Source organism: Ursus americanus, chromosome 10 (genome assembly GCF_024610735.1).
Source record: "Ursus americanus isolate L20-20 chromosome 10, mUrsAme1.1.p, whole genome shotgun sequence".
Classification (NCBI taxonomy): Eukaryota; Metazoa; Chordata; class Mammalia; order Carnivora; family Ursidae; genus Ursus; species Ursus americanus.
Genome location: NC_142136.1, coordinates 15,607,389 through 15,633,625, shown reverse-complemented (window position 1 = coordinate 15,633,625; position 26,237 = coordinate 15,607,389). Strand labels below are relative to the sequence as shown.

General features: G+C 41.8%; 1 protein-coding gene across 1 annotated transcript in view; it reads right to left on the bottom strand.

Moving 5' to 3' along the window:
• Positions 1 to 20,965: 20,965 nt before the first annotated feature.
• DCT (dopachrome tautomerase) overlaps positions 20,966 to 26,237 on the bottom strand; it is a 32,165-nt gene continuing 26,893 nt past the window's right edge. Inside the window, exons 7-8 of the mRNA XM_045811104.2 lie at positions 24,885 to 25,086; positions 20,966 to 21,436 (exon numbers count right to left, since the gene is read on the bottom strand). Coding sequence (XP_045667060.2) covers positions 21,264 to 21,436; positions 24,885 to 25,086 — 375 coding nt within the window. The 3' untranslated portion in view covers positions 20,966 to 21,263. The remainder of the gene's footprint in view (positions 21,437 to 24,884; positions 25,087 to 26,237) is intronic.

The following is a 26,237-nucleotide window of genomic DNA, read 5'->3' as shown; positions in this document are numbered from 1 at the left end:
GTGGGTGTTTTTATTAACAGTGTAAGACAAGAATATTTCAATCTTGTTGTTACACCTGCTGCCTGATATAGATCATAAAGGACAAGGATAAAATTTAATTTGCAATAACTCTTTGGAGCCACAGTAATGCTTGCCCAGGAGTTCCTTGTCAGAGCGTCTTGGCTTTTCATTAAGTACTCAGCCACTAAATTCTTTTCAACTCCGGCAGAAGCAGCCAGGGAACACTTTGGGAGCTCTATAAAAGGCATTCTCCTAATCTTCAAACCATTGGAAAGACTCTTTAGCATCTGTTAAAATATTTTTCCCTTCTAATCTGCCTGAAACTAATAGGGAGAAAATTCTGAGATGTTTCTTAATTGAGCAATAAGAAATGGAGGAGGGTGGTCTGGGCTGAGTTAATCACAGTTGTAAAGCATGAAAAAAGGGAAAGAGTTAAGTACCCCGAAATCCTTGGGCCTCTCATTTCCCTCTGAATGTGCCTTATTGCTGTTATTAGGAAGTGTTTTTGTATTTCAGGATAGGAGGATCCAAATGCGGAAAAGCTCAAGTGCAAGGGAGGGTCAGGGCAGTAAGTGAGAAAAAAACAGCAAAATCTTCCGCTGTGGCCTGGGGGGAGGGGGAGGAGGAGAAGGGGCAGGGCGCAAGGGGGTGCTTCTCTCTGCTTTTAGCCGCCTGGCTTGTGGGAGTGGCCTCAGAACGGCCTCCTCACGCAAGAAGGAGATACAATTGTGAGAACTGCAGATGTCAGGCGGCAGGGGAGGGGCCGGCTTCACAACCGAGCGCGAGCCGCTTCGCCCCTGCGAATTCCTCGCGTGGTCCGGGGCAGTGCTCGTCCCGAGGCCGTGCTCACCAGCACACGGCGGCTGTCGGAGACAGCCTGAGAGCCGAAATCTCCCTCCCCCAAGCCAGTGTGCGCACTGCTCTTTCAAACCACCGAAAAGGTGAGCACCTGAATCCGTAAACCTCCCTCTTGGTCCCTAGGATTCAGAATCCCTGCGAAGTCCGTACCCACAAATCCAGAGCTTACCGGAGGAGCCGGGCAACTCAAACCTGCTTTCTCTCCAGGCCGCTAAACCAGGAGGCCTCCTGGGTGTTCAACGCCGAGACCAAACCTAGGAGCTAACTCTGGAACAGTCTTTCTCATTGTTGCATGCACCTCGCCCCTCTGTGATAAATCTATCCGTGCCTAGTTAGACCTAATCTTACAGAGGGGCTTGGCAGCAGTCGCGAGGACGGCAAGGATGACACCCTTCATCTGCTCTGCTCTGCTGTGAACTTCGGCCTCACGAGAACTGGATGGAATGGGGGCGCCACGCCGCCCTCGCACTGCGTGCTGTGTATCTTTTCGCTTTCTTTGGCATTTTTTTCCGTGAAGACAGCAAAATCTGTCAGCTTGGAATCCTATATTAAATACTAGAATTAAGTACATAACTGGTGTTTTTGCCCTTTCTCTTCCGCACAATTGACCCTCGCTATTTGCCGATTGCATTATTTGCAAATTTGCCTACTTGCTAAAATTTACTGTAATCCCCGAATTCGCACGGAAGTGCTTCCACGGTTGTTTACGGACGTGTGTATGCACAAAGCAGTGAAAACACTGAGTAGCGGACACTCGTGTCCCAGGTGAGGCCAGACAAGGCCACACTCGGCTTTTTCATGTCAGCTCTCCTACTAAAAATAAGTGTCCTTTTCACAGTCTATTTGGTGCCGTGTTTTCACATTTGTGTGCTCTTTGTTGGTGATTTTGCTGTTTAAATGGCTCCGCTGCATGGTGCTGAAGTGCTATGTGGCGTTCCTACACTCCAGAAATCTTTGATGTGTCTAATAGAGAAAATACGTGTGTTAGGTAAGCGTCATTCAGGCATGTGTAGTGTTCTGGACTGTGAGTTCAATGTTAATGAATCAACAATTTATACTGAATAAGATGTCTCGACACAGAAACACACATAAAACAAAACTGCATATTGATCGGTTGATGAAAATGTTGTGGCCAGGGGCTTGTAGAGATCGAACCTTGTAGTCTCCCAGAGGTGATAATTCAGTTTTCGCTAATTCAGGGTTTGCTGCAACTTTGTAGAACATAACTTACCGTGAATTACAAGAATCAACTGTGTCATCAAAATCACTTACTACAGCTCAGGACCAGATGGCCTCCCTGGTGGATTTAATTAAACATTTAAAGAAAAATTTGGGGCGCCTGGGTGGCACAGCGGTTAAAGCGTCTGCCTTCGGCTCAGGGCGTGATCCTGGAGTTCCGGGATCGAGCCCCACATCAGGCTCCTCTGCTATGAGCCTGCTTCTTCCTCTCCCACTCCCCCTGCTTGTGTTCCCTCTCTCACTGGCTGTCTCTATCTCTGTCAAATAAATAAATAAAATCTTTAAAAAATAAAAAAAAAAAATAAAAAAATAAAGAAAAATTAATACCAATCCTTCTCAAACTCTTCCAAAATATCGAAGAGGAAGGAACACTCCCAAACTCATTTTATGAGTATCATCCCGATACCAAAACCAGAAAAACACACTACTAGAAAGGAAAACTATAGGCCGAGATCCCTAATGAATACAGATGCAAAAATTCTCAACCAAATACTAGCACACCAAACTCAGCAGCACGTTAAAAGGATCATTCACCACGATCAAATGAAATCTATCCCTGCAAGGATGGTTCAACATATGCAAATCAACCAGTGTGATACATTAATAGACTGAAAGAAAGGAATCATAGGCCATCTCAAAAGATGCAAAAAAAAAAAAAAAAAGCATTTGACAAAATCCAAGCATCCATTCATCCATTCATGATAAAAACTCTTCACAAAATAGGCATAAAAGGAACACATCTCAATATCTCATAATAACAGTAACAATAATAACAATTAATAATAATGGTGGGGAGCCCACAGCTAACATCGTTCTCAATGGTTAAAGGATGAAAGATTTTCCTCTAAGGCCGGGAGCAAGACAAGGGTGCCCACTCTCACCACTCCTCTTCAACTTAGTACTAGAAGTGTTAGCTAGAGCAATCAGGTAAGAAAAAGAAATAAATGTATCAGAATTGGAAAGGAAGAAGTAAAACTGTCTCTATTTGCAGGCAACATGATTTTACTTATAGAAACTTCTAATGACTCACCAAAAAACTGTTAGATCTAATCAATGGATTCAATAAAGTTGCAAGATACAAGATTAACATAAAAAAAATTGGTAGCATCTGTATACATTAACAATGAAATTTTTGAGAAAGAAATCAATCCCCTTTACAATGGTATCAAAACCAATAACAGGAATAAATTTAACTAAGGAGGTAAAAGATCTATACACTGAAAACTACAAGACATTGATGAAAAAAAATCAAAGAAAACAAAATAAATGGAAAGGTATCCCATGTTCATGAACTGGAAGAATTGATATTATTAAAATGTCAATACCACTGAAAGCCATCTATAAATTCAATGCAATCCCTATCAAGATTCCAATGGCATTTTTTACAAAAGTAGAAAAGCACTCCTAAAATTTATATAGAATTTTAAAAAGCCCCAAGTTGCCAAAGAAATCCTGAAAAAGAAGAACAAAGCAGGAGGCATCATACTTCCTGATTTCAAGCTTTTCTATAAAGCTATAGTCATCAAAATAGTATATCACTGGCATAAAAACAGGCAAATAGATCAATGGAACAGAACTAAGAGCCCAGAAATAAATTCAAGTATATGCAGTCAACTACTATTTTTAAAGGGAGCCAAGGATAGTCAATGAAGAAAAGAAAGTCTCTTCTTTAATAAATAATGGTGGGATAATTGGATATTAACATGTAAAAGAACGAAACTGGGCCCATATCTTGCACCACTCACAAAAATTAACTCAAAATGGATTAAAGACTTAATGTTAAACATGAAACCATGAAACTCCTGGTAGAGAATGAGAAAAAAACTCCTTGACATGGGTCTTGGCAATGATTTTTTTGGATATGAGACCTAAAACCCAAGTGACAAAATAAAAACTAAACAAGTGAGACTGTATTAAACTAAAAAGCTTCTGCACAGCAAAAGAAACCATCGACACAGTAAAAAGACAACCTAACCTTAGAGAATGGGAAAAAATACTTGCAAACCATGTATCTGATAAGGGATTAATATCCAAAACATATAAAGAACTCATACAACTCAATAGCAAACCCCCCCACACACACCCCCAAAGAACAACTCAATTTAAAAATGGCAAAAGACCTGTTTCTCCAAAGAAGATCTACGAAAAGCCAATAGGTACTTGAAAAGCTGCAAAAAATCACTGTCATTAGGGAAATGTAAATTAAAAGCACAATGAGACATTTCCTACCTGCCAGAATGACTATCATCAAAAAGACAAAAGATAATAGATGCCTGTGTGGATGTGGAGAGAGGGGAGTCCTTGTGCACTGCAGGGTGATTATAAATTGGTGCGGCCACTATGAAAAACAGTATGAAGCAGCCTCAAAAAAATGAAAAATAAAGCTATCATATAATCCAGCCATCCCACTTCTGCGAATGTATCCAAAGACAACAGACACACGAACTCAAAGAAGTATCTGCACCCACATGGTCTTAGCAGCATTATTTGTAATAGCCAAGACTTGGAAACAACGTAAGTGTCCTTTGGTGGATAAATGCATAAAGAAGTTGTGGTATAGCTGTAGCAGAAGATATCCTTCAGCCATAAAGCAAAACAAGGAAATCCTACCGTTTGCAACAACATGGATGGATCTCAACCGCGTGACGCTAAGTGAAATACATCAGACGGAGAAAGACAAATACTGTATGATCTCACTTATATGTGGAATCTAAAACACCAAAACAAAACCAAACTCATAGAAACAGAGCTCAGGCTTGTGGTTAGCAGAGATGGAGGGTGGGAGGGAGAAGTGGAGAAAAGTGGTCAAAAGGTCGAAACTTCCCGTCCTAAGTGAGTACTAGGGTAGAATGTAGGCTTGCCTCTAGCTAACACGGCTGCATGGTACAGAGCAGACTTGTGAAGAGAGGAAATCCTAAGCGTTCTCAGCCCAAGGAGAGAAAACTGTTTCCTTTCTTTTTTTCTTTTGATTGCATCCACGTGACAAGATGGCAGTCGGCTGTGCCTGTTATGGTTGTCACTTCACCATACGTGTAAATCAAACCAAAAAAAGAATTGCTTACTTGGCACTTTCCCCTCTCAGCAGGCTCTAACCAACGCTGGTAACACCGCAGTGGTTCTGAGGACAAGTCACATCCATTTTAGAGAAGGGGTAGTCTTCTAGCCTCCTCTCTGAGAGGAGATTACATAGATTTTTAAAAAGTCTTTTGATCCGGCCCACAGCTGGACCTCTCTAGGGCAACTTCCCCTCCACAACGTGTGGCATTCTGATGGCAGTACCTGAGACCACTCGAGTGCAGAGAGGCCCTGCCTAGAGCTTTTGACAAGCTTTGGCTGGACCCACAGCCCTGAAGGCTGAGAAAATCAATACCTTGGCTTGCCTCTGACTCTGCTCTTAAGGCATACAAGAGACAGAAGTGAGCCATCATACGGAATATTCGAACGTATTCTTCTAGGGTCTTGCTGGCCTACAGACTCCATGGATGCCCTGCGTGTCTTTGAAGAATACAGGGAATCTGTCTCCGACCTCAGCCAGCATCCCCAGCGGGCAGAGCTGCAGAACACACCAGATCCACCACACGGAGAACACATGGGATGCCTTGTGCACAAAATAAAAAAGTACAGTTCTGGGTGCTAAAACAGAAACCGTTTTCCTTTCTTCTGCGATCTCTCTCCCAACGTGTCATGGTGGGTTTTTTTAATTTGCTCTTGAACGCTGTTCTAAGTGTTTAAGGAATTAAAATATAGCATGAGTTTTATTGGTCGTCATTATACTGTACGTTGACAGTTTGAAATGAGAATGTAAGTGCGTGCGGAAACCATTAAAGTTGCACCATCTGTAGCTCTTAGCTGGTGCGAGTGTATTCTGCTCTCACCAGCACAGTGGAAACGCTGCGCCAAACTAACTCAACTGTTTCCATTTCACTTCTTTTTTTTTTTTTTAAGATTTTATTTATTTATTTGACAGAGAGACAGAGCGCGCACAAGCAGGGGGAGGGGCAGAGAGGAGAAGCAGGCTCCCCGCAGAGCAGACAGCCCCACGTAGGACTCCATCCCAGGACCCTGGGATCATGACCTGAGCCAAAGGCAGACGCTTAACTGACTGAGCCCCCCAGGCGCCCCTTCATTTCACTTCTTGATACTCACACCCCCTATCAACACCCTGTACCTTCAGCTTACTGGCAAGTCAGGCAGGCAGGAGGAAAAGGAGCTATGGGTGGCTCTGCTTTTCCCTTTCCTTCCAAGTCCTGCTGTGAGGGTGAGTGCTTGCCGAAGAGAGAAGTAACACAGGGAAGAAATGCTGTGATGAGGTTCACTGGCCATTCGTGTTACTTAGAACCCCATCACCCCCTTTCTGCACTCCGAGCGAGTTCTCATTCAAATGAAACTGTGGCCCTTGGGGTCAGCGATGCTCCACTCACCAGTCCCAGGTGTACCTTGTGTCTTGCTGGACTCCCTCACACCCGCTGGGGGCACCGGAAGTTTGTGCTCGTGGGGCACCCCCAAGGCTATCTGAGAAAGCAGGGACAAGGCACAGCAGACACACATAGCATGCCTCTCTTCTCCTCTGCGTGCGTGCTGCGCTGTCCCATCAGACTTTACGTACAAAGCTCAAGTTCAAAGGTAAAATTATTAGGAATTTCAAGATCATGACAACAGAGCATTAAAGTGAGCACGGGGCCCTTTGGAGCACAGGACATACAGGTTACACACCCACGACGCTGACCCGGGCACCCAGCCTGGGCTGGGCCATACACCTGGAGCCACATGTGGCTTCTAGAGTTATGGATGCAAAACATTTACTACCCAGACAAGGAAGTCTTGAAAATAAGGACCCATTTCCTGGAGAATAATGAACCCTTGAAATAGTGAATGTGGTCAGTCAGCCTGGGTGGGTGAGGGAAAGGGACAGATTTTGTGGGTCTCCTGAGTCATTTAAGGTTTTGACTTGCAGTGAGATGGGTGTGATTGGAAGATTTCGAATGCGGTTTGCTGCTGTGATGGACAGTATAGGAAAAGACTGGAGGGGGACGAGGGAGATATTCATTCTAGAACAGCATCAGACACACACCTCTTTGTCAAAAAAATAAATGCTTAGCACTTAAATGTTGTCAAATCTATCGATCTTTTATAATTTTCTAAATTAATGCAAAGCCTTAAAAATACTTTCTAAATTTGGTGTGGTAACTAGAAATGTCCTTTCCTACATTACATTCTAAAGATAATTAACTTACATTTTCTTCTATCACTCTCACAATCTCATTTCTTAAATTTGAATTTTCATCTATCTACAATCTATTTTGGTGAAAGGAGTAAAATTAGGGAGCAGCTTTATAATTTTCCAAATGACTAGTCATTCATGCAAGCTCCGTTTATTATATAACCCAACTTTCTCCTACTGAAAATCTAGTGAGATTTAGTTCTTATTCTGACATACATATGAGCTATGGATAAAAAACCCCATTCCTTATGCCCACTTTGACATGACATCTATACCCCCAAAGAGAGGCATCTATGTACCATACAAGGTAGTTAATTAAGATCACTACCTAAATTACCTGCCAACTCAGTAACTAACAGTTTTTTCTCTTACTTTTCATGCCAACAATCACTTCCTGTGATTAAAAAATTAGGAGAAAGAAACAGGGAAAGACAGAAACAGAAAGAGTCACAAAATTTCCTCCAGTCTACGTGGGAATAGACTTGAATGTTTACTATCACTCTGCCTCTGCTGCACCAGATGAGAAAGCAAACAAGAAGTTAGGTACAAGGAAAACCTTTTTCTCTCCCTCCATCTTCCTGTGAAATATTTCCATTTTAATTGAAAATGGGAAATGGGAAAAATTATGTAAAGAACTCACCAGGAAAGAAAGCCTATTGTAGCAGTCGTCAAAGAAATTTTGTTAAAAAGTCAATAACCAGCACTTACAGAGTAGGGGTGGCTGTGACAATCCTGGGAGAGTCGGGACTGGACATTTGGGTTGAGTTATGTAACCAGATAGTCCACTAGCGGTTCAATCTGTCTTCTTGTGTTTGGTTGATTTCATGTTCTCTGCTTCAAAGAAAGGGATGCCTGAATGTCACCCGGGCAACCTAGGGAAGGTGAGTCACTGAATGTGGGCTCTACGGCAGTGGGTTTGGGGCCGCATGAAAGCCTCCAAGTTCATCTTCTTTTGAAAATAAGAGCAATTGGTGCCATTGTCGCAGGAAAGAAATGTGATCAGACACCTGGAGCTCTAAGATATGTAAAGGAAAAGCTGCCAGGTCCCGCGGGGAAACGCACTCTTTCCTCCGCAGGGAAGGGACAGTTAGTTCAAAAACAAGACTGGTCTGATGTCCAGCTCCACGTTCCTGGGGCAGCTGGTGTCCGAGGAGAGGTGTGCATGTGTCACTGAAGGAGTTGCACCCATCTGCAGCTCTGGCAAAGGAAAAGGGACAGCGCCCGTCAAAGGACAGCAGCAGACAAGGGTGCACAGATCCTTTCAGTAAAGACGGGGCCAGGATGTGGTCAAAGGATAGGAGCTCCCAGTTATAAGGTAAATAAGCGGCGGGGTGTAACATACACCATGATCGCTGTAGGTAACACTGCCCTGTGATATATTTCAAAGTTGCTAAGAGAGCAAATCCTGAAAATTCTCCTTATAAGGAAAAAAACATTTTTTTTCTTTTTTTAGTTATCTATATGAGAAGATGGATCTTAAGAAAACTTATAATCATTTCATATAATATGTGTAAGCCTAGTTATTGCTCTGTACACCTTAAACTTATATGGTGCTGTAGGCCAATAATATCTCAATAAACTGGAAGGGGGAAAAAAGACCCTGAAAAAAAAGGGGAAAAAAATGTCAAGTAGTTGCAACAGAAACTGTCCAGCCGACAATGCCTAAAATAACCATCTGGCTCTTGACAAAAAGTTTGAGGACCCCTTCGTCAAAACAACAAATATAGTTTTATTACCACAAAATTGAACAATATGTGTAAAACTATGGTTTTTATATAACTGAGAGTAAACAAAATATTAAAGACAACTAAATTCAATTATGATTTCAAATGATTGGTCTTGTGTTGTGGCCAGCAAGATTTGGATAAGTAATAAGATAAAGATATAATAAATTTATAAATTTATTTCAGAAATTTTCCATTGGTATGTTCCACAAAATTAAGTTTTCTCTTAATTTTAGTAAATTCAATGTCTTATCATCTAGTTTTCACAAAATTTATGTTTTGTGGATAGTAAAGATTGGAGGATTAAAAATACAATATAACTGTACTTAAAGTATTTGATATTTTCATAAATTTTCATGAAACTGCAAAGTAAACATAAATTTTAAATTATTTTTCATATTTTGCTCTAAAAACTTTTTGTTCTACTGAATGTCCAACCCCATGTTCCTGAGGTTCAAATGTACTGGATTCAGAATGTACTAGATTTTTAAAAATAAATTATTAATTTCAGGGGCACCTGGGTAGCGCAGTCATTAAGCGTCTGCCTTCGGCTCAGGGCGTGATCCCGGCGTTCTGGGATCGAGCCCCACATCAGGCTTCTCCACTAGGAGCCTGCTTCTTCCTCTCCCACTCCCCCTGCTTGGGTTCCCTCTCTCGCTGGCTGGCTGTCTCTGTCAAATAAATAAATAAAATCTTTAAAAAAAAATAAAATAAATTATTAATTTCAAATTTAAGTCAAAGCTATATAAAAATCAAATTTGTATTTTCTTTTAAAAATTTGATAAAACCTTTAAAAAATATTTTTATAACATTAAAAAGAAAAAAAAGTGGACCAAGGTGATTGGCTGAACTGTTTACAACCAATTTCATTAGAAACAATAGGAAGAATAATGAACAAATTGCCAGTGCTTTTTTTCCTCAGGGATGAAGTCAAACTGAAAACTACCTAAACGCTGTTAGTTTTGAGCATTTCAGGAAGGGGAGAACCCCGAGATGGAAATCCTGAATTTCTTAGTAGTGGCTCATATATCATATAACTGGAAAAAAAAGAAAGACGATCCTTTTGGACCTCAAGGCTGCAACTTCAGTCATGCCTACTACTTTTGGAAACAGGCTTTTTAATAAGGTTAGGAATATAATTGCTATCTGTTCATTGAATTGGTAACAGTGATGAGTGATAAAAGAGCCACATTATATTTGCTTTGTTTCTTTAAGTTGTGTTCAGTAAGTATATCATTTGGAGACAGGGGGATGAAGTTCGTTTTACTTAGATTTAACAGTTTAAGTACATAGACATTACTTTGATATGCTTAATAGCTTAATGAAACAGAATTGTCCAGGGTTAGGATTGCAGATTAAATTTAGCCTTGGCCAGGGGCACCCGGGTGGCTTAGTCCGTGAAGCAGCAGAGTCTTGATTTCTGCTCAGGTCATGCTCTCTGGGGGTTGTGAGATCGAGCACGGTATTGGGCCCCATGCTCAGCAGGGAGTCTGCTTGAGATTCTCTCTCTCCCTCTCCCTCTGCCCCTACCTCCTTGCGCTCTCTCTCTCAACTAAATAAATAAATCTTTATAAATAAATAGCTAGTTAGCTAGCTAGCCTTGGCCAAATACTGTTTACCTGACAGCAGCAAATCTAGTTCTAATGATGGTAAATATCCAAAGACGTTGAAGTTGAAAGCCCAGCAGCAAAGATATATTCCCAAGGAGTGAAACGATATTCTCAACATTTTAAGTACACCTCACCAGTTCCACATAATGTCTGATGACGTATCTTGAGGATTTTTGTTATTCTTTCTAGTCTTTTCTTTTGCAACTAAACCCACAGTTAACCAGCTTACATCCTGCTGGGGTTAAATCTATCCCCACTTGATTTCCATCTTTGTATCACATTTGTGAAACTTATCACTAGTGTTATTTTCTTTTTGTTTGTTTTCCACTCACTTTTCTAAAATGTTAAGGAGTAAACACGCAATTAAATATTCAAATAAGTATGCAAATAGCGCAGAGGGAAAAACCTAACAGCTCTGTGGGAACTGAGCAGGCGCCTGGCAGGGGGCCTCCCCCGTGTGGTGTAGCGCACAATTTCCGTTTGGTTCGACGATCCGTGGGAATCCCATGTGCAATCTGTAAGGCGGTCTAAGGGTATCAGTGCGTGATTTGGGCAACAGTATGTCTATAGCAGTCAAATATGCGAAAGACAACAGACAAAATATGGAAAGACCAAAAATGACCTCTGGATGTTTGAAATGATACATTGAAACTTTCAAAGATCCAGGCGAGAGCCAAGTAGGAGGGGCATGTGGCCCAGCAGGGGGCGTCTCTTCATTTCTCCCGCCTGGTCTGTAAGCCTGTAAAGGGCTCACGCTCCAGACGGAGAGAGGTGGAGAGTGAGTCAACCCTTTCCCTCCCGACCGTTCGGTCCCCCTCTGTTTCTCTCCCAACTCAAGGCTAGACCAAAGGAGCAAACTCAGGAGAGGGCAGGGTCTGAGGATCGCAGGTGTATCTGCGGTGACTCCAACCAGAGCCTGCCCATGAAGTTCATGTCTTAGAAAGAACAGGGCACTGGGAACATTTGCTCTGGCTTCCGAGGGGGAAAAAAAAATGAAATTGGTAATGAAGCAGAAGCACCCTGTCAATTGCTTAAAGTTCATTCACATTTAACATTTCACACCCCATTTACATTCCTGTTCTCTCTCCACCAAGTGAAAAAGGCAGTGGTGCCCTCTGGGGCTTAGCAGGACGGTTGGCCTCCTTGAAGTGCCTCTCTCTCTCTGCCACTCTCTGCCTTCCGCTTTTCCCTGACTCAGTGGTGAGAGGTCTTCATGCCAATTGAAACCATCTGTGGCTCAGTGACACTCCCCCCCAACGGAGCGCCAGGAAATCACACAGTCCCTAACGGCGGCGTGAAAGAGCCACGATCGTCCAGCAGAGCCCAGCTCGGTTTTGCAGCTAACCTCGCAGACCCCGCAGAGCCTGCTTTCGCGTTTCGGAGCTGTGATCGCCTGGCTTGATCAGTGAGGTTTCACCTGCCGCACTGGCGTCACACACCGCGCCTTCCAAACAGACCTGACGAGTGACTTCGACATTTACTGAGCGACTTCTCTGTTCCAGGCTGTTATAGGCTGAATCGTGCCCCGGCTCCCATTTATACATGGAAATCTCCACCCGCAGTCCCTCGGAATAGAACCATATGTAGAGATAGGGCGTTTAAAGGGGATGAAGTTACAATGAGGCAATGAGGGGGCCCTGATCCAATCTGACTGGTGTCCTTCAAAGAAGAGGAAATGTGGACACACACAAAGGGAGACACCAGGGGTGCGTGTGCGTGGAGGAGAGACCGCGTGCAGAGGCTGCTGGAGGGTGCTTGTCTTCAAGCCAAGGAGAGAGTCGTTGGACGAAACCGACTCTGGCGCCTGGATCTTGTATTTCCAGCCTCCAGAACCAGGAGAAGATACATCCCTGGTGTTTAGACCCCCCAGCGCAACACAGGCACAGGGTTCTGAAGAGCTTACACAAGTGAGCTCAGTTCATCCCTCCAACGACCTGCGTGTGTACGGAGAGGGAGGTGCGTTCTTAATATCCTTTTGCACACAAGGAAACGAAAGCCCAGAACAGCTAAAAATTAAAAGTTGAAAATAAAGATTAGGTGGCAAATAAGGGATTGAGCTGGGATTTTAATGCCTCTCCTCTGCGTCCAAAGGCTACAAACTGAATGACCCAGTGTACCGTAGGACCCTTTACCTTCAGGGGAACCTTCCTTATACATCAATGTCTTTCTTGCAATCTTTAAGGAACAAAGAAAATGTTTTTTACCCAATAAAGGCATAGATTATGGTGTCTGAAAATAAAGAAGCCAGCTCTTCTGCTTTTTCACTTTATTTTTAAAGTCCCTGAAGATGGGGACCTGGGTGGCTCAGTCAGTTATGCATCTAACTCTTGGTTTCAGCTCAGGTCGTGATCTCTTGGTTGTGAATCAAGCCCCACATTGGGCTCTGCATCCAGTGCAGAGTCTGCTTCAGATTCTCTCTCCCTCTCCCTCCCACTGTCTCTCAAATAAATACATAAATAAAATCTTTTTAAAAATTCCCTGAAGGTGAGTTTATCGTCATATTGTAGAAGAAACCACAGCTCAAACTGGCCTAAATTAAAAAAAAGAGAGAGAGAGAGATGCCCCTCACCTTCGAACTTTCCCTCAAGGAGATAAAATGGCTGCTGTGATTCCAGGCTTCATGTCTTCACACCATAACACTCTGGGGTAAGACCTTATCTTTGGGTTTTACTTCCCAGAAACCTCAGCAAACCTTCCTTTCCGATGTTAAGGCTTTCGGTTTTACATTCGAGGCTGAAACACTGTAGCCAGGGGCATGGAATAGAGTAATTGATTGAAGACCATATGGTTTCCACCCAAAACACAGAACTGAGGGTCTCAGAATGGAGATGGGAGAGACTTCTGAATACCTTGTTAAATAAAGGTTTCCAGGGGCTGGGGGGAGGGGAGAATGAGGAATTATTGTTTAACGGACACAGAGTTTCTGTTTGGGATCACCACAAAGCTCGGGAAATCGATGGTGGTGACAGTGTATGACATTGCGAATGTACTTAGTGGGGCTGAACTGTACACTTAAAAATGGTTAAAATGGCACACTGTATGTTATCTATATTTTGCCACAAAAAAATTAATTTAAAAAATAAAGTTAAAAACTTTCTGAACCCATTTTACTTGCAGGCCAGCTGAAGTCAGTTGGTATTTCAATCCCAGAGTACCCCTCTGCCATTGAAAATAGCCCTTGGGAACCCTCCCTACCCACTAAACCAGGCCAGGCCAACGGGCATGAAAAGAAACCTGCCAAATGTCAACACAGAGAATTATGCTCAGATTGTATTGATCTCTGGCCTGTGACAGGGCGCGGGAAATACCGTGCTATTCACAGGAGCAGACAACCCTTATCTTAGACTGCCAGATATTTCACACGGGGAGATAATTAAGGTCAAGTCTCTTACTGGTGGTTTGAATGGGAAAAGAGTGGGCTTTTTAACAAATATTTTCTAGTGGCATTTTTTAGTGTAGAGAGGAAGGGAACAAGCTTCAGCGGGGCAAGTGACAGCTATCAATAGAAAAGGATCTGCAGCATCTGTTTTGTCCTGTGTCTATGTATAGGGAGCTACATACGCAGAAGTCTCAGTCAAACGTTCCAGACAGCAGAGTTCTCGCCTTCTGACAGTTACAACAAAGGTGAGCAGATTGCTCTGTGATAAAAGCCATGCCGTTGCATCCTGTCTCCAGCAAGTGGAAAACCAGGTCCCAGGCAGCCCTCTAGCTGCAAGGTGAGTTCACAGTCATCTGATGTTCAAAAACAATGAATCTCCATCCATGACACCCTGTGTCAATTTCAGAATGATTTTATCGCGCCTGCTCTTGCACCGCTAAGCTGGAAAATGTGGACTGTGACATAGTGAAGCAGAAAAGGAACAAATTTGCATGTTACTAGGCTGGAAGAGCCCTTTGATTGTTGGAGACACCCGATGATGCTGTCAAGCGGCGGCAGACAGGGCACCCAGGAAGCCCCGATCTCCACTCCCAGAGGCTGACAGCAAACGATTTAGAGTCGGCATGAGATCAAAGAGTTGGGTCTATCTCAAGTAAAAGTGTTAAAAACACAAAGAAGCCACCATCTTGATAAGAGGACAGGGAGAGGAGAGAAATGCACAGAGAGAAAGAAAACGACCTTGAGTCTATATAATATGTTACAAGCCTCGGAATTGTAACATGCCTGAAATGAAAAGAAAATGTGCAGCTCAGATGAGAGTTGCAGAGCTGAAAAGGTTGGAAGTTGTATGCTTGTCACAATGGAAGAAGAAATGGGAACAACAGAGTTCCACAGGATTATGACTGAGATTACATGTCTTTTTTCAAGATCACTTGTTTGCATAAGTAGGTCTGTAACTTCAAGCTCCAACACGTATGCGTTTTAGCTGAGTGTGCCTCCTTGGTGTCAAACGCAAGACTTTTGAAATACAAATATTCTTTTAAGAAGAAAAGAACCGCTCCCTGGCAACAGTCAAGTCAAAGCTTGCTATTTAAAGAAGCAAATAAAAATATTGGAAATGAGATTTTCAGTAGAAACATTAATAATAAATTTGCTGCTTTGGGAATTGGCTTTTCAGCCAAGTGCGCCATGTAATAACGTATTCATCAGTGGGGAATATATTAATGATTCCCCTTAAGAGAAGGCTTCATCTTTCGGCAGTATTCTAAGTGTTTCAAATCTGATTCCCCAGTTTTTTGTTTTTTAGGGTTTTTTTTTTTTTGCCTTTTTCCTACTTTCCATAAAAACAGCTACCGTCACCATGTCTGGGATGCCCATTGAAGAGAACCACCAAAGAAGGAGAACAACAGCTGGGAAATTCTGAACCTCCGTTTTTCTCATGTAAACACAATGTCTCAGAATAGGCAGAACAAAACAAAACAAAACAAAAGGGATGGGAGGTGCCTGAGTGGCTCAGTCAGTTAAGCGTCAGACTCTTGGTTTCAGCTCAGGTCATGATCTCAGGGCCAGGACATGGAGCCCCGCATCGGGCTCCTTGCTGAGCGTGGAGCCTGCTTAAAATTCTCTCTCTCTCTCTCCCTCTCCTCTACCCTCCTTGCTCATTCTCTTTCTCTCTCAAAAAAAGAAAGGAAAAAAGAAAAAGAAAAGCCCTGTCCTGTGTTTCTCCCTTTAATCTTCTCCTGGGTACACATACTAGAAGGGGAAACTTCATAAAAACTAGATAAACAGCATGCTTTCTTTACTATTTGAGTCCCTTTTTCAATCACCTAATATCAGGTAAGCCAGTGTGGGCACCCAAAACAATAGTTGCTTTTGGTAACATCCTGCCAATAGTCTGGTCTTGAAAAGTGAATTTTACACAGTGAAGGACATTTCCTGACACTGCTCACACCCTCAGCTAAACTCGGACACTTAGATCTGGTTTCCATTCACAGATCCAGTATTTTTTCAGAAAACTTCTAAAAACTTTCTCAAAATTTGCCAGCTTCTCAGTAAAAGTTTTTAATTGAAAAAGAAATTTCCCCAACCTCTGGCTATGGTATGAATCACATTAATAATACTGGATGATAAATTATCCCCTGTGTATATCTGACAAGCATAAAAGAGTTTTGCCCAGTGGCTAAAATGTTCCCCCAAATTTTTATGGTTTGCTGTTGAGCATTCAACATTTCAAAATTTACTAAAAGGGAAATTCTAAGAGGCTTAATTATGACTGCCTTGCCTGCACAGGAAATCATTTCCTTCTAAATATTGTGCTTTGTCTGTTCTGATTTCTGAATTCACGGCAAAACTTTCCTCATTTGTTGTTTGTTTATTTGTTTCCGAATTACCCACGGTAGAAGAAAACAGCTAACTTTAGCCCGTGGTGCAATTTTCTATTACAACACTAGAGGGCAGGTTTTGCTTTATTGTAAGTCTAATTCCACACTGCTGTTCATCAGGATGGTCCTTGTGCTAATTACAAATTCAGAAACGCTTAATAACATACAAAGTGAATGAGTCATCAGAGTGTGTGCTCTGGCAGTGAAATCTCTACTATTTTAATGAAGGACAAGCTTAAGCCTTTCTATGAGGCGTTATTTACGACACAGAGCACAATTACACTTGGGAGACACGGGGATAATTTTAGCAAAGAATGGCTTGAAGAAAAAGGGACCAAATTCAGTCATATTACATCCATGAAGTCTGACTCGAGTCAATGGGGCAAATAACACAAGTGGGTTAAGGGTTTTTGCCAAAGAGACAGAGTGTTGATGAGAATGTATAAAGCATACCTGCTTTGAATAGGAACCTTGAGTTTTGTTCTATTTTCTTTTAGAAAACTTCAGCTTATCTTACCGCTCACAATTTTCTTGCATGTTGTTTTCAAGATTTCATTAAACTACCTGCCAAAGCGTAATTACATTCACAGGGGTTATTTCCAGCTTGAATTACCCTTGTAGCTAAAACCAAAGTATCATGTCATTGGTGGACAGTTTCTGAAGAAACTCTTGGGTCCTTCTGCCTAAGAAAGGCACTGGTTTGCCTGCCTTCATAACTAACTCCTTCCACAGAAACAAGGCTTTCAAGACATCAGATAGGGGAGGACCCTAAAATGATATCATGAGGTCTTCACTTTCTACCCTAGTCCCTACAAATGGTAGAATTAAGGCCTACCGATGGTGGGAAGAAGAAAATAGCTGGAAGTGGTCCCTTGCATTAGGTTGCACGGGACAAATGTCCACATAGCATATGGACAGCTCAGAACCTGAAAGAGAGGTTGTTACTAATTTCATGGCAGGGATTGGAGACCCCACTATCTTATGTTTTACCCAGCACATGTTAAAACAGATGCCAGAGGCCCTGAATGAAAAGTTCTACTTTGAGATCAGTTCATTCCTTAAAGAATATTTATGAAGGGGCGCCTGGGTGGCACAGCGGTTAAGCGTCTGCCTTCGGCTCAGGGTGTGATCCCGACGTTACGGGATCGAGCCCCACATCAGGCTCTTCCGCTATGAGCCTGCTTCTTCCTCTCCCACTCCCCCTGCTTGTGTTCCCTCTCTCGCTGGCTGTCTCTATCTCTGTCGAATAAATAAAATCTTTAAAAAAAAAAGAATATTTATGAAGTCCTCAGGATGAGCAAGGTTCTATAGAGATAGGAAGAGTTCAACCTTGGGTTTTGCCATTGCATCGAGGAGGGTGATTCTCTCCCCACTGCTCTTTTACGTCCCTGTATCGCTTAGCCACCAACATTTTCTGGGTACCTGAAGTGCTTTGATATAATGGCACTGCAGCTATACAGAGAGGTGTCCAATCGGACCTCTAGAAGCTTCAATTCTTAATATGGAAGCGAACTCCTCATCACCATTACTTCATGGACTCTAACTTCTTTCTTCTGTGGTCTCAACAAAATGATTGAACTGGAAGGCTTCCCAGGACGATCAGCAAGTTAGCTGCTGCGGGACCTTGCCTCCCTGGTCAGTGACTTGAAGATCAGCCTTTAAACTATAGGGACATCAGAAGTAACTTATCACCTGGGAAGGGGCCGATGTCCTGTTTTTCTGCCTGTATAATTGAGAGCCAGGAAGTAGCAATTGCTAAGAAACTCAAAAGGAAGTAGAAACATCAGTTTATCCAAGAACTTATTTTCAAAAATGAAGTTGTAATTATGTATTTTATATATATCTATATCTATATAGATACAGGTATTCCAATATATGCATACTGAGTGCCAAAAAGATGGGAACTGATGTCCACAAATTAAAAAACAATGGCCTCCAACAGATGAACAATAATCTGCAAAACATTTATTTTTATTTTTCTCTTTAATAAATTTTTTATTTCTTGTTAACATGAGATTAAAATGATTCATTAGGATTATTATAATTAACCATGTTAAATCCTAAGCAAGACACAAATTAATATCCAAGAATTTTAGAATTAGAAGAGAATTTCATTCCCAAAGGAAATAGGCTATTAGATTGCATTCACCTCTGAATGTTAGCTTTAGAACAGCATTTCTTTTGAAGCAGTAATTCATATACCCACAGTTTTTCTAATTCTGAGGCAATAAGCATATAAAGCGATCTATTCATTTTCTTCAGGGTGGAAGTTTTCCCCCTACCGTTGGGAAATATAACCCTACAACACTTTGTGGTATTTTCTGAGTTTATTTGCCTAAGATTCAGTGTAAGTAAATACTAACTTGTTCATTCTAACAGGTTTGTTCTATCTTTAAATTTCTTAACAGGCATTCATCACTAACTGACTGTAACGTCAGGAAATGTGAGAAAATTTTATTCCTCTTCTATGCACTACAACATTAGGGAATCATTTCTCTTAGGAAGATGTTATAAAACATTATATTTATAAGAAGTTGCATCTGCTATAGATAAAAGTAGCGAAGTATAAATGATTACCCTCTATTTCTACCTCAGATGGATCTTGCTTTAAATAAATCGTGTGGGAATACGATGAATGCAAATGCTGAGGTACCAGAGGCAAGAGAGGCGGCTATTTGCTTTATGGAAATATTCATCTAGTTCATCTATAAAAAGTCAATCTCCCTGCTACTTTTATTTTTATTTTATTTTTTTAAGATTTATTTTATTTATTTGAGAGAGAGACAGAACAAGAGAGAGCATGAGTGGAGGGGCAGAGGGAGAGGGGAAGTCTCAAGCAGACTCCCAGCGGAGTGTGGAGCCAGACTCAGGTCTCTATCTCACGACCCCACGATCATGACCTGAGCCGAAACCAGGAGTCAGGCACTCAACTGACTGAGCCACTCAGGCGCCCCGCCCCTCCCCTGCTCCTTTTAACATGTACTTAATTTCAACGTAACTTTTCAGAAACACACTTACCATGCACAATTATATCCTCATTTCAATATTTCTCTTTTGGGTTAAAAACAGGATGTAAAACTGTGTTCCCCAACAACCCTGAGTTTGGACCATAAACCTTCCAGAGTGGAGTATGTTTGTGAAACTTTGCCAAATTTTCCATAGATACTGTTAAAGGCAAGAATTAAGATCTACATGTGGTGGGGGCTAAAGAGCCCCGAACAGGGCTTCAGCCCACGAAAGCCTCTGGGCTCTTGGTTCTCATCTGCTGAGCCCACTCTCAGATATGCCTGTAGCTTTATCAGGTTTGTTCAGACTCAAATTCAGTTCCGATGGGGCTTTGTCCATTTCTCTGGCTTTCACAGTCTTATTTTGGGGGGATAACACTGTGTGCTGATGAATCTCGCCCCCTCTCGCCCCCTGGCCCCTATGTAGAAGGCAGCTAGCTCCAGGGTCCTCTTCCCACCCATCCTCCACACACAACCATTCCAGTAGAGGGCAGCTGAAATGAGTTGACAGGCTGCCTTCTAGACCTTTGGCCTCACCCCTGAAGCACAGGTACCAGATATTAACAGATGAAATTTACCTTGAAATCTCAGTAATCATAAACTTCTCAGAAGTAGGGATCACTTTAGTAAATAAAGAGGGCTTCATTCTTATCTCTCATGATATGATTACTTAGTGGAACATAACCATTTAATTCTGAAATGTTATATTTTGTATGGATGGTTTGCTTTTAAATGATAAGACTTAATTGATTACCATTCATAAGTAACTGTCAGCACAGTGAGGCATTAGTAAAATCGGAAGTCAACTCTTAAAAATGAACCAACTGTATTATACGTGAATAATTTTTGATCTGAGGCTGCCTGGTGAAGAAATTGGTTCAGGATCAGCCAAATAAGACCCTCAGAGCAATGGAACTCTACTCAAATTGTCAGGATTCTAGCCTCACAGCCTTTTCCAGCCAGCCTTTCCTGGAAGAAGTGGTTCTATACGTGTTAGGAGACTTAAAACAGTGTATTAATTAACTAGAAAGCTCTATAATTTAATCTCTTGTCTATTTTTCACTATAGAATCAATGTTTATCCAGTTAGAGAGTCTCACGATATGTCTCCTATTAAGAGCTACAGATTTTGATAAATTCTAGAAAGTCTAATTTACAGAAAAGAACCAAACTGGTCATTCATTCCTTCATTTGTTCTCCATCCTATTTGGAAAATAAGGCCTATTTTCATCTTCAAGGCCGTTTTAAAGGCTGGAGAAGAAAAGACACAGAAAGGAGAAAATTAAGCTGCAGAGAGATGATCGGGAAGGCACCTAAAAGCATAGATGTTCATCGCTAACCTCACTGCGACCCAGGATGCACCTGCCACCACCACCACCACCACCACCACCCTCCGCTACCCCATTAAAATGAAGACACTTGGGCTAAGAAAATTGAACCATCTTGCTCAGGTCTCAAAGTACAGTGACCTGCAAATGAAAATGAATCCGCTCTATCAGTTGTGTGCGTGCGCGCACGTGCGCGTGTCTTCTCAGAACACGAGGAGGCTTAGTCATCATGGGGAATTATTACCAGATACCACAGATTGTCAGCTCTATCTTTGTTTGATGGTAGAGACAGCCTCAAAGATTCCAGTTTGTGTTTGTTAAACAACGAGTAGACCAGAGACGACAGCTGAGCATCTTCTGTATTGGGGTGATCGCCGCAACACGAGGGACTGCGTCCGACGTCTTCAGCTGAAGGAAGAACACTGAGTAATAGTTTGTTCGTAGGCAGGGTCAGAACTACGACTTGGGTGGGCCTCTCTAGGGGAAGGCGTAAGCTCTCTAGGGGAAAGCGTGAGCTCTCTAGGCTTCCTCTGTGTACATCTTATTGCTTAAATGTGTCTCCATCAGCGGTGTGTAGCCTTTCCGGAGTCTTCTGTACTGAAGGAAAAACAGCACCACGAACACACCAACCAAAGCCACCAGCATTCCCATGACCACCAAGAGCGTTGTGCTCCAACCTGGAGTTTCTTCAGCTGGAATTAAAGCAGAAGAGAAGGGGCTACGATTGGGATTTTCACCAGCTGAATACTCTTAGAGAAGAAAAGAATGAACCAATTTGCTTTTCACATGCATTTTTGTTGATAAAGCCAAACTATACCGGCTAGGATAAAATTTATCTTCTTCCCCACCAACAATTTGTCATATCCACAATTGTTTTTCTTGAGGAAATGGCATTCCATTATTTAAATACAGCTAATTGCTTGTTTTCGATTTCTTACAATAAATACTTACACAGAATAAACCCTCCAAGGAAGTATATAACTACTTTTGTGAGTTAGAAACTCATTTGTTAAAGTGTTTGCTAAAGTTGTATCTGGGGAACTGGAAATATGCAACCCTCAGGTGGAGAAATTCCGCTATTGTCTCTACCTTTTTATAGGGTGATAAATGTATAAGATCAGATTGGCTATTATAACAGGAGACATTCAATAGCAGGAGAGGATGAAGTTTGTACCCATTTAAAGAGTTGTGAATAAAATCTGAATCTTGCACCTGATAAATACAATACTCGACTCAAATATACTTTATAAGCACTCGCCACAAAATTAATGGATTTCATCTTAATATGCTTATGCCTATTTGTCGTGTCTTCAAAAACTGTCTTATCCTTGGCCAGCTATTCTTTTTTTTATTATTATTGGTTTTAAAGATTTTATTTAAGAGAGAGAGAGAGCACACGAGCAGAGGCAGGGGGAAGGGGAAGGAGAGGGAGAAGCAGGCTCCACGCTAAGCAGGGAGCCCAATGTGAGGTTCGATCCCAGGACCCTGGGATCAAGACCTGAGCTGAAGACAGACACTTAAGCAACTGAGCCACCCAGGCATCCCTAGGCCAGCTAACTATACTTAAATCCAGTTTCTCCAACCTGGGTTCTTCGTCTACACCCTGCACTTACCTAAATGTAAAATCCTCCTTCTAGTGTTTTCCTCCATTCCACAGAGGGCCCCTGCTCACCCTGCAGGGATTCCTCCAAGATGATTGTACTTTTTCTCCTCCTGCTACAATCCAACATCTGTTGCCAGAACCATCTTCTTAAAACACAGATGTTTATTCTGACATTTCTTTGTTCAGGAACCAAAAATGATTGTTCTTTTAATTGTGGTAAGATACACATGACGTATATTTAACCATCGTAATCATTTTTAAGTGCTCAGGTCTGTGGCATTAATGCACTCACACTGTTATGCAACCATCACCACTATCTACCCACCAGACATTTTTCATCTTACAAAACTGAAATAATATCTTCTCGGGGCCCCAGCCCTCCAGCCTCTGCAACCCCCATTCTACTTCCTGTCTCTATAAATTTGACTACTCTAGAGACCTCATAGAAGTGGAATCAGAAAGTTTTTGTTGTTTTGTGACTGGCTTTTTTCATTTTGCATAATATCTTCAAGACTCATGCATGTCATAGCATATGACAGGGTTTCCTCCCTTTTTAAGGCTGCGTAATATTCCGTTGTGTGCATACCCCAGACTTTATCCATTCAGCCACTAATGAACGTTGAGTTCTTTCTTTTGTCTATTATGAATAATGCTGCTCTGAACAGAGGTTTACAAATAATCTATTTGGGTACTTGCTTTCAGTTCTTTGCTGGATCGTATGGTAATCTGATGTTTAATTTTTTGAGGAGCTGCCATATTGTTTTCCACAGAGGCTACGTACCACTCTGCATTCCCACCAGCAGTGCACGAGGCCTCCAATTACCCCACTGCCTCATTGGCACTCATTACCTACTGCTTTGTCAGTAATAACCATCCTAATGGGTGGAAAGCAGTATCTCATTGTGGTTTCTGCCTCGCTTTTAAGGCCCTCTGTAATCAGGCTCTTCTCACAGATCCGGACTTAATTCAGGTAATCTTCTTCCCAAACCTTCTTCTCCAGCCAGGCTTCTTCACGCAGTCCTCTATACAGACTACGCCTTTCACAGCTGTTTCCTGCCCTTCTTCAATCTAAAATGCTCCCTTCTTTCCACCTCCCTACAGAAGATCCACCATCTCTTTAAATCTGACTCAAGACCCTTCCCCATCAAGAAGCCTGTCCCAAATGCTCCACTCCCTTCTCCAACCTTCAGCTATAGTTATGTCTCCCCAGACAGGATTGTAAATTTCTTTGTCAGACCCAGAAGTGAAACGTGAATTTGTGTCTCCGAATGAGTTCACACATTCTGGGCATAGACTCTCGGTCTATACCTGTTAATTGGCTGATGTCGGAGGAATGGAAGTAGGGGCAAACGCACACCCCAAAGTTTGTGATTGTTACTATGTTCAATTCCAGAGAAAAGAGAGTGAAGTTTTAAAAAGATATCTCAGTTGTCCAGAGAAAGGAAACTTCAAATCAGTAAGGAAAACAAGCAAAGTTGCAGGACTAGAAGGAAAAGCAAGAGACAGATTCCAGGAAAAGCAAAAGACTCTGAAGTCAGAGAGAGAGAGAGAGAGAGAGAGAGAGAGAGATGTGAGCTCACAAGTCATTATGATTATACATAGGCAGAGATTTAGGGAAGATGGAATAGACGCAAATGGGGAAAACTCACCAGCATATGGGCTGTGTGTTTTGGGGTTCTGGACAAAATAAGATACTTTTTATTGTTTTGTCTTTTCTGCCTCAACGTGTCCTAAGATTGTTTAAATGGCCCATGGAGCTATATTGGGGCCTGGGCAAATAGAAAAATATGTGCCTGTATATATACTTACCAATATCCTCCTATATTTTCAACCAAGTGGAAAAAGCTAATAAAAAATCTACAGTGTAAAAACATGATTTAAAGAACTTGAATTAAGAACACATAAATGTGCAGCCCCATGTAGCCCAATCTGTTGGCAGACCAACGTCAACCTCATAAACCCACAGGAGCAGGGCTGGTACGGGCTAACAAACAATAACAACAGCCTGTCTTTATTTAAAATTTTGATGGTGTAATCATCTTTTAGTATTAATTTTGATTTTTAAAAAATATTATATTACGTTATTATTTATCTCAATTACTGAATTTTTTGGTCTCCCCTTGAACTCTGTGCTCAGGGCAAGTGCTGCATTTGCTTCGCCCTAAGCCTAGCCCCTCCTTCAAGTAGTGATTCTCCAAGTCCTGATGATGCCCCTCCACATGTGGCTAGTGCGTTTCGATTTTATTGGCTAGACATTTCAAACCATAGCCAGTTTTTTATTAATTCAGATTATTTATTTATTATATATGTATTATAAGCTATTATTTATTAATTCAGTCATCAAACCAGTCCCTTTTCTGATGTTTAATTGGTAGTTTAAAGGCTCATTTTGCTAAATATATATATTCTAGAAAATTGCTAATAAAATTAACTAGACCTGCGTACTTGAATTTAAGGTCTTGGTTTGCATTTTTGAAAAGAAAGAAAGGTCCTTCAGAAGATGAATGAATTATCCCCTTCGAGGTTGTATTTGTTACCTGGCAGATCGATGGCATAGCGGTAGCCAAGTTGGTCTGCAGTTAAAAAGAATTCCTCATTCGTCACCGGAGGGAAGAAAGGAACCATGTTATACATCCGATTGTGACCGATGGGCGCTAGCTCCTGAGGCCAGGCATCTGCAGAAGGATGGGATCTTTTCATCCACTCATCAAAAATGGCGTCGGTAAAGGAATGAAGCACCTGCGAGACAATTGAACGTGGCATTTGATATTGATCTGCGCGACCCAATCAGGCCAATCTGATTGGAGCTTTCTCCAAAGTGGAATGGGGTTCTTCTGGACATGAGGAACTTCTCGACATCCAACCGTATCTTAGTGACATACCCACTGACATTTTTAGTTACATTTTCAAGGCTGCACAGCATCTCTCCAAACAGGATCATCAACCCCTTTGTCAAGTGAACAAATAAGAGTTCGTTTGCAGATTTAACACTGGTTTGGGAACATCGGATGCCTTGGATAAGTGTGTGTTAATTATTAAGTTGGGGTGAAAGACAAGTATGATAACATATATATCTTTGGTTCTGTTTTGAACAGAAGAGATAGAAGAGGCTGTGTTTAACAGTATTGAAACACAATGGATAGGGAAGGAGGGAGGGAAGGAAGGAAGGAAGGAAGGAAGGAAGGAAGGAAGGAAGGAAGGGGATGAGAGATGGAGGAAGGAAGGGAAGGAGGAAGGAAATCTCCAAAATGGGTTTTCAAATTTTTCTCAGCAGGATGGCTCTTCTATGTACTCACTTTGAAACACCCTCATTTGAATTTTCAGTGCTATGCCAGCAAAAGAAAGTCTAAAAAACGTTATGACGTACATAATGTTCATTTTTATTTTCTCAAGGAAGCTATTAAAGTCCTTCTCAAATACAGCAATTATTACATGTTTTAAAATATTAACAGCAAGATTTCCACATTCATAGCCCCAATTTTGCAACACAACATAAATGTGAGAGTTCAGCCCAACTTTTATGCTGGGTTCCTCTTTTATTCCTAGACTATAAGTTCAAGGACCTAGGGACCCTGTGCCCTTCTCCTCCCCTGGGTCCCAAGTGCTGTCATCCCAGAGCCTGTCACATGGCGGTAGGGGGGTACTTATTCCAATAAATGCTTATCAAATGAATTTATTCACCTGATCACCACTATTCCTTGTTCTCCAATTAGAGCAGTGGCCAAATTATACTATAACTTGTTACTTATTTATCTATTTTCCTTAACAACACCCCTAACTCCTAAAGCTCAGAGATCGGGTCTATTCACCTTTGAAACATCAGCTTAGCATGCAACCTGGACAGAGTCGATGTTTAGTAAGGATTTGTTGCCTGAAGACAGTGCCATGCA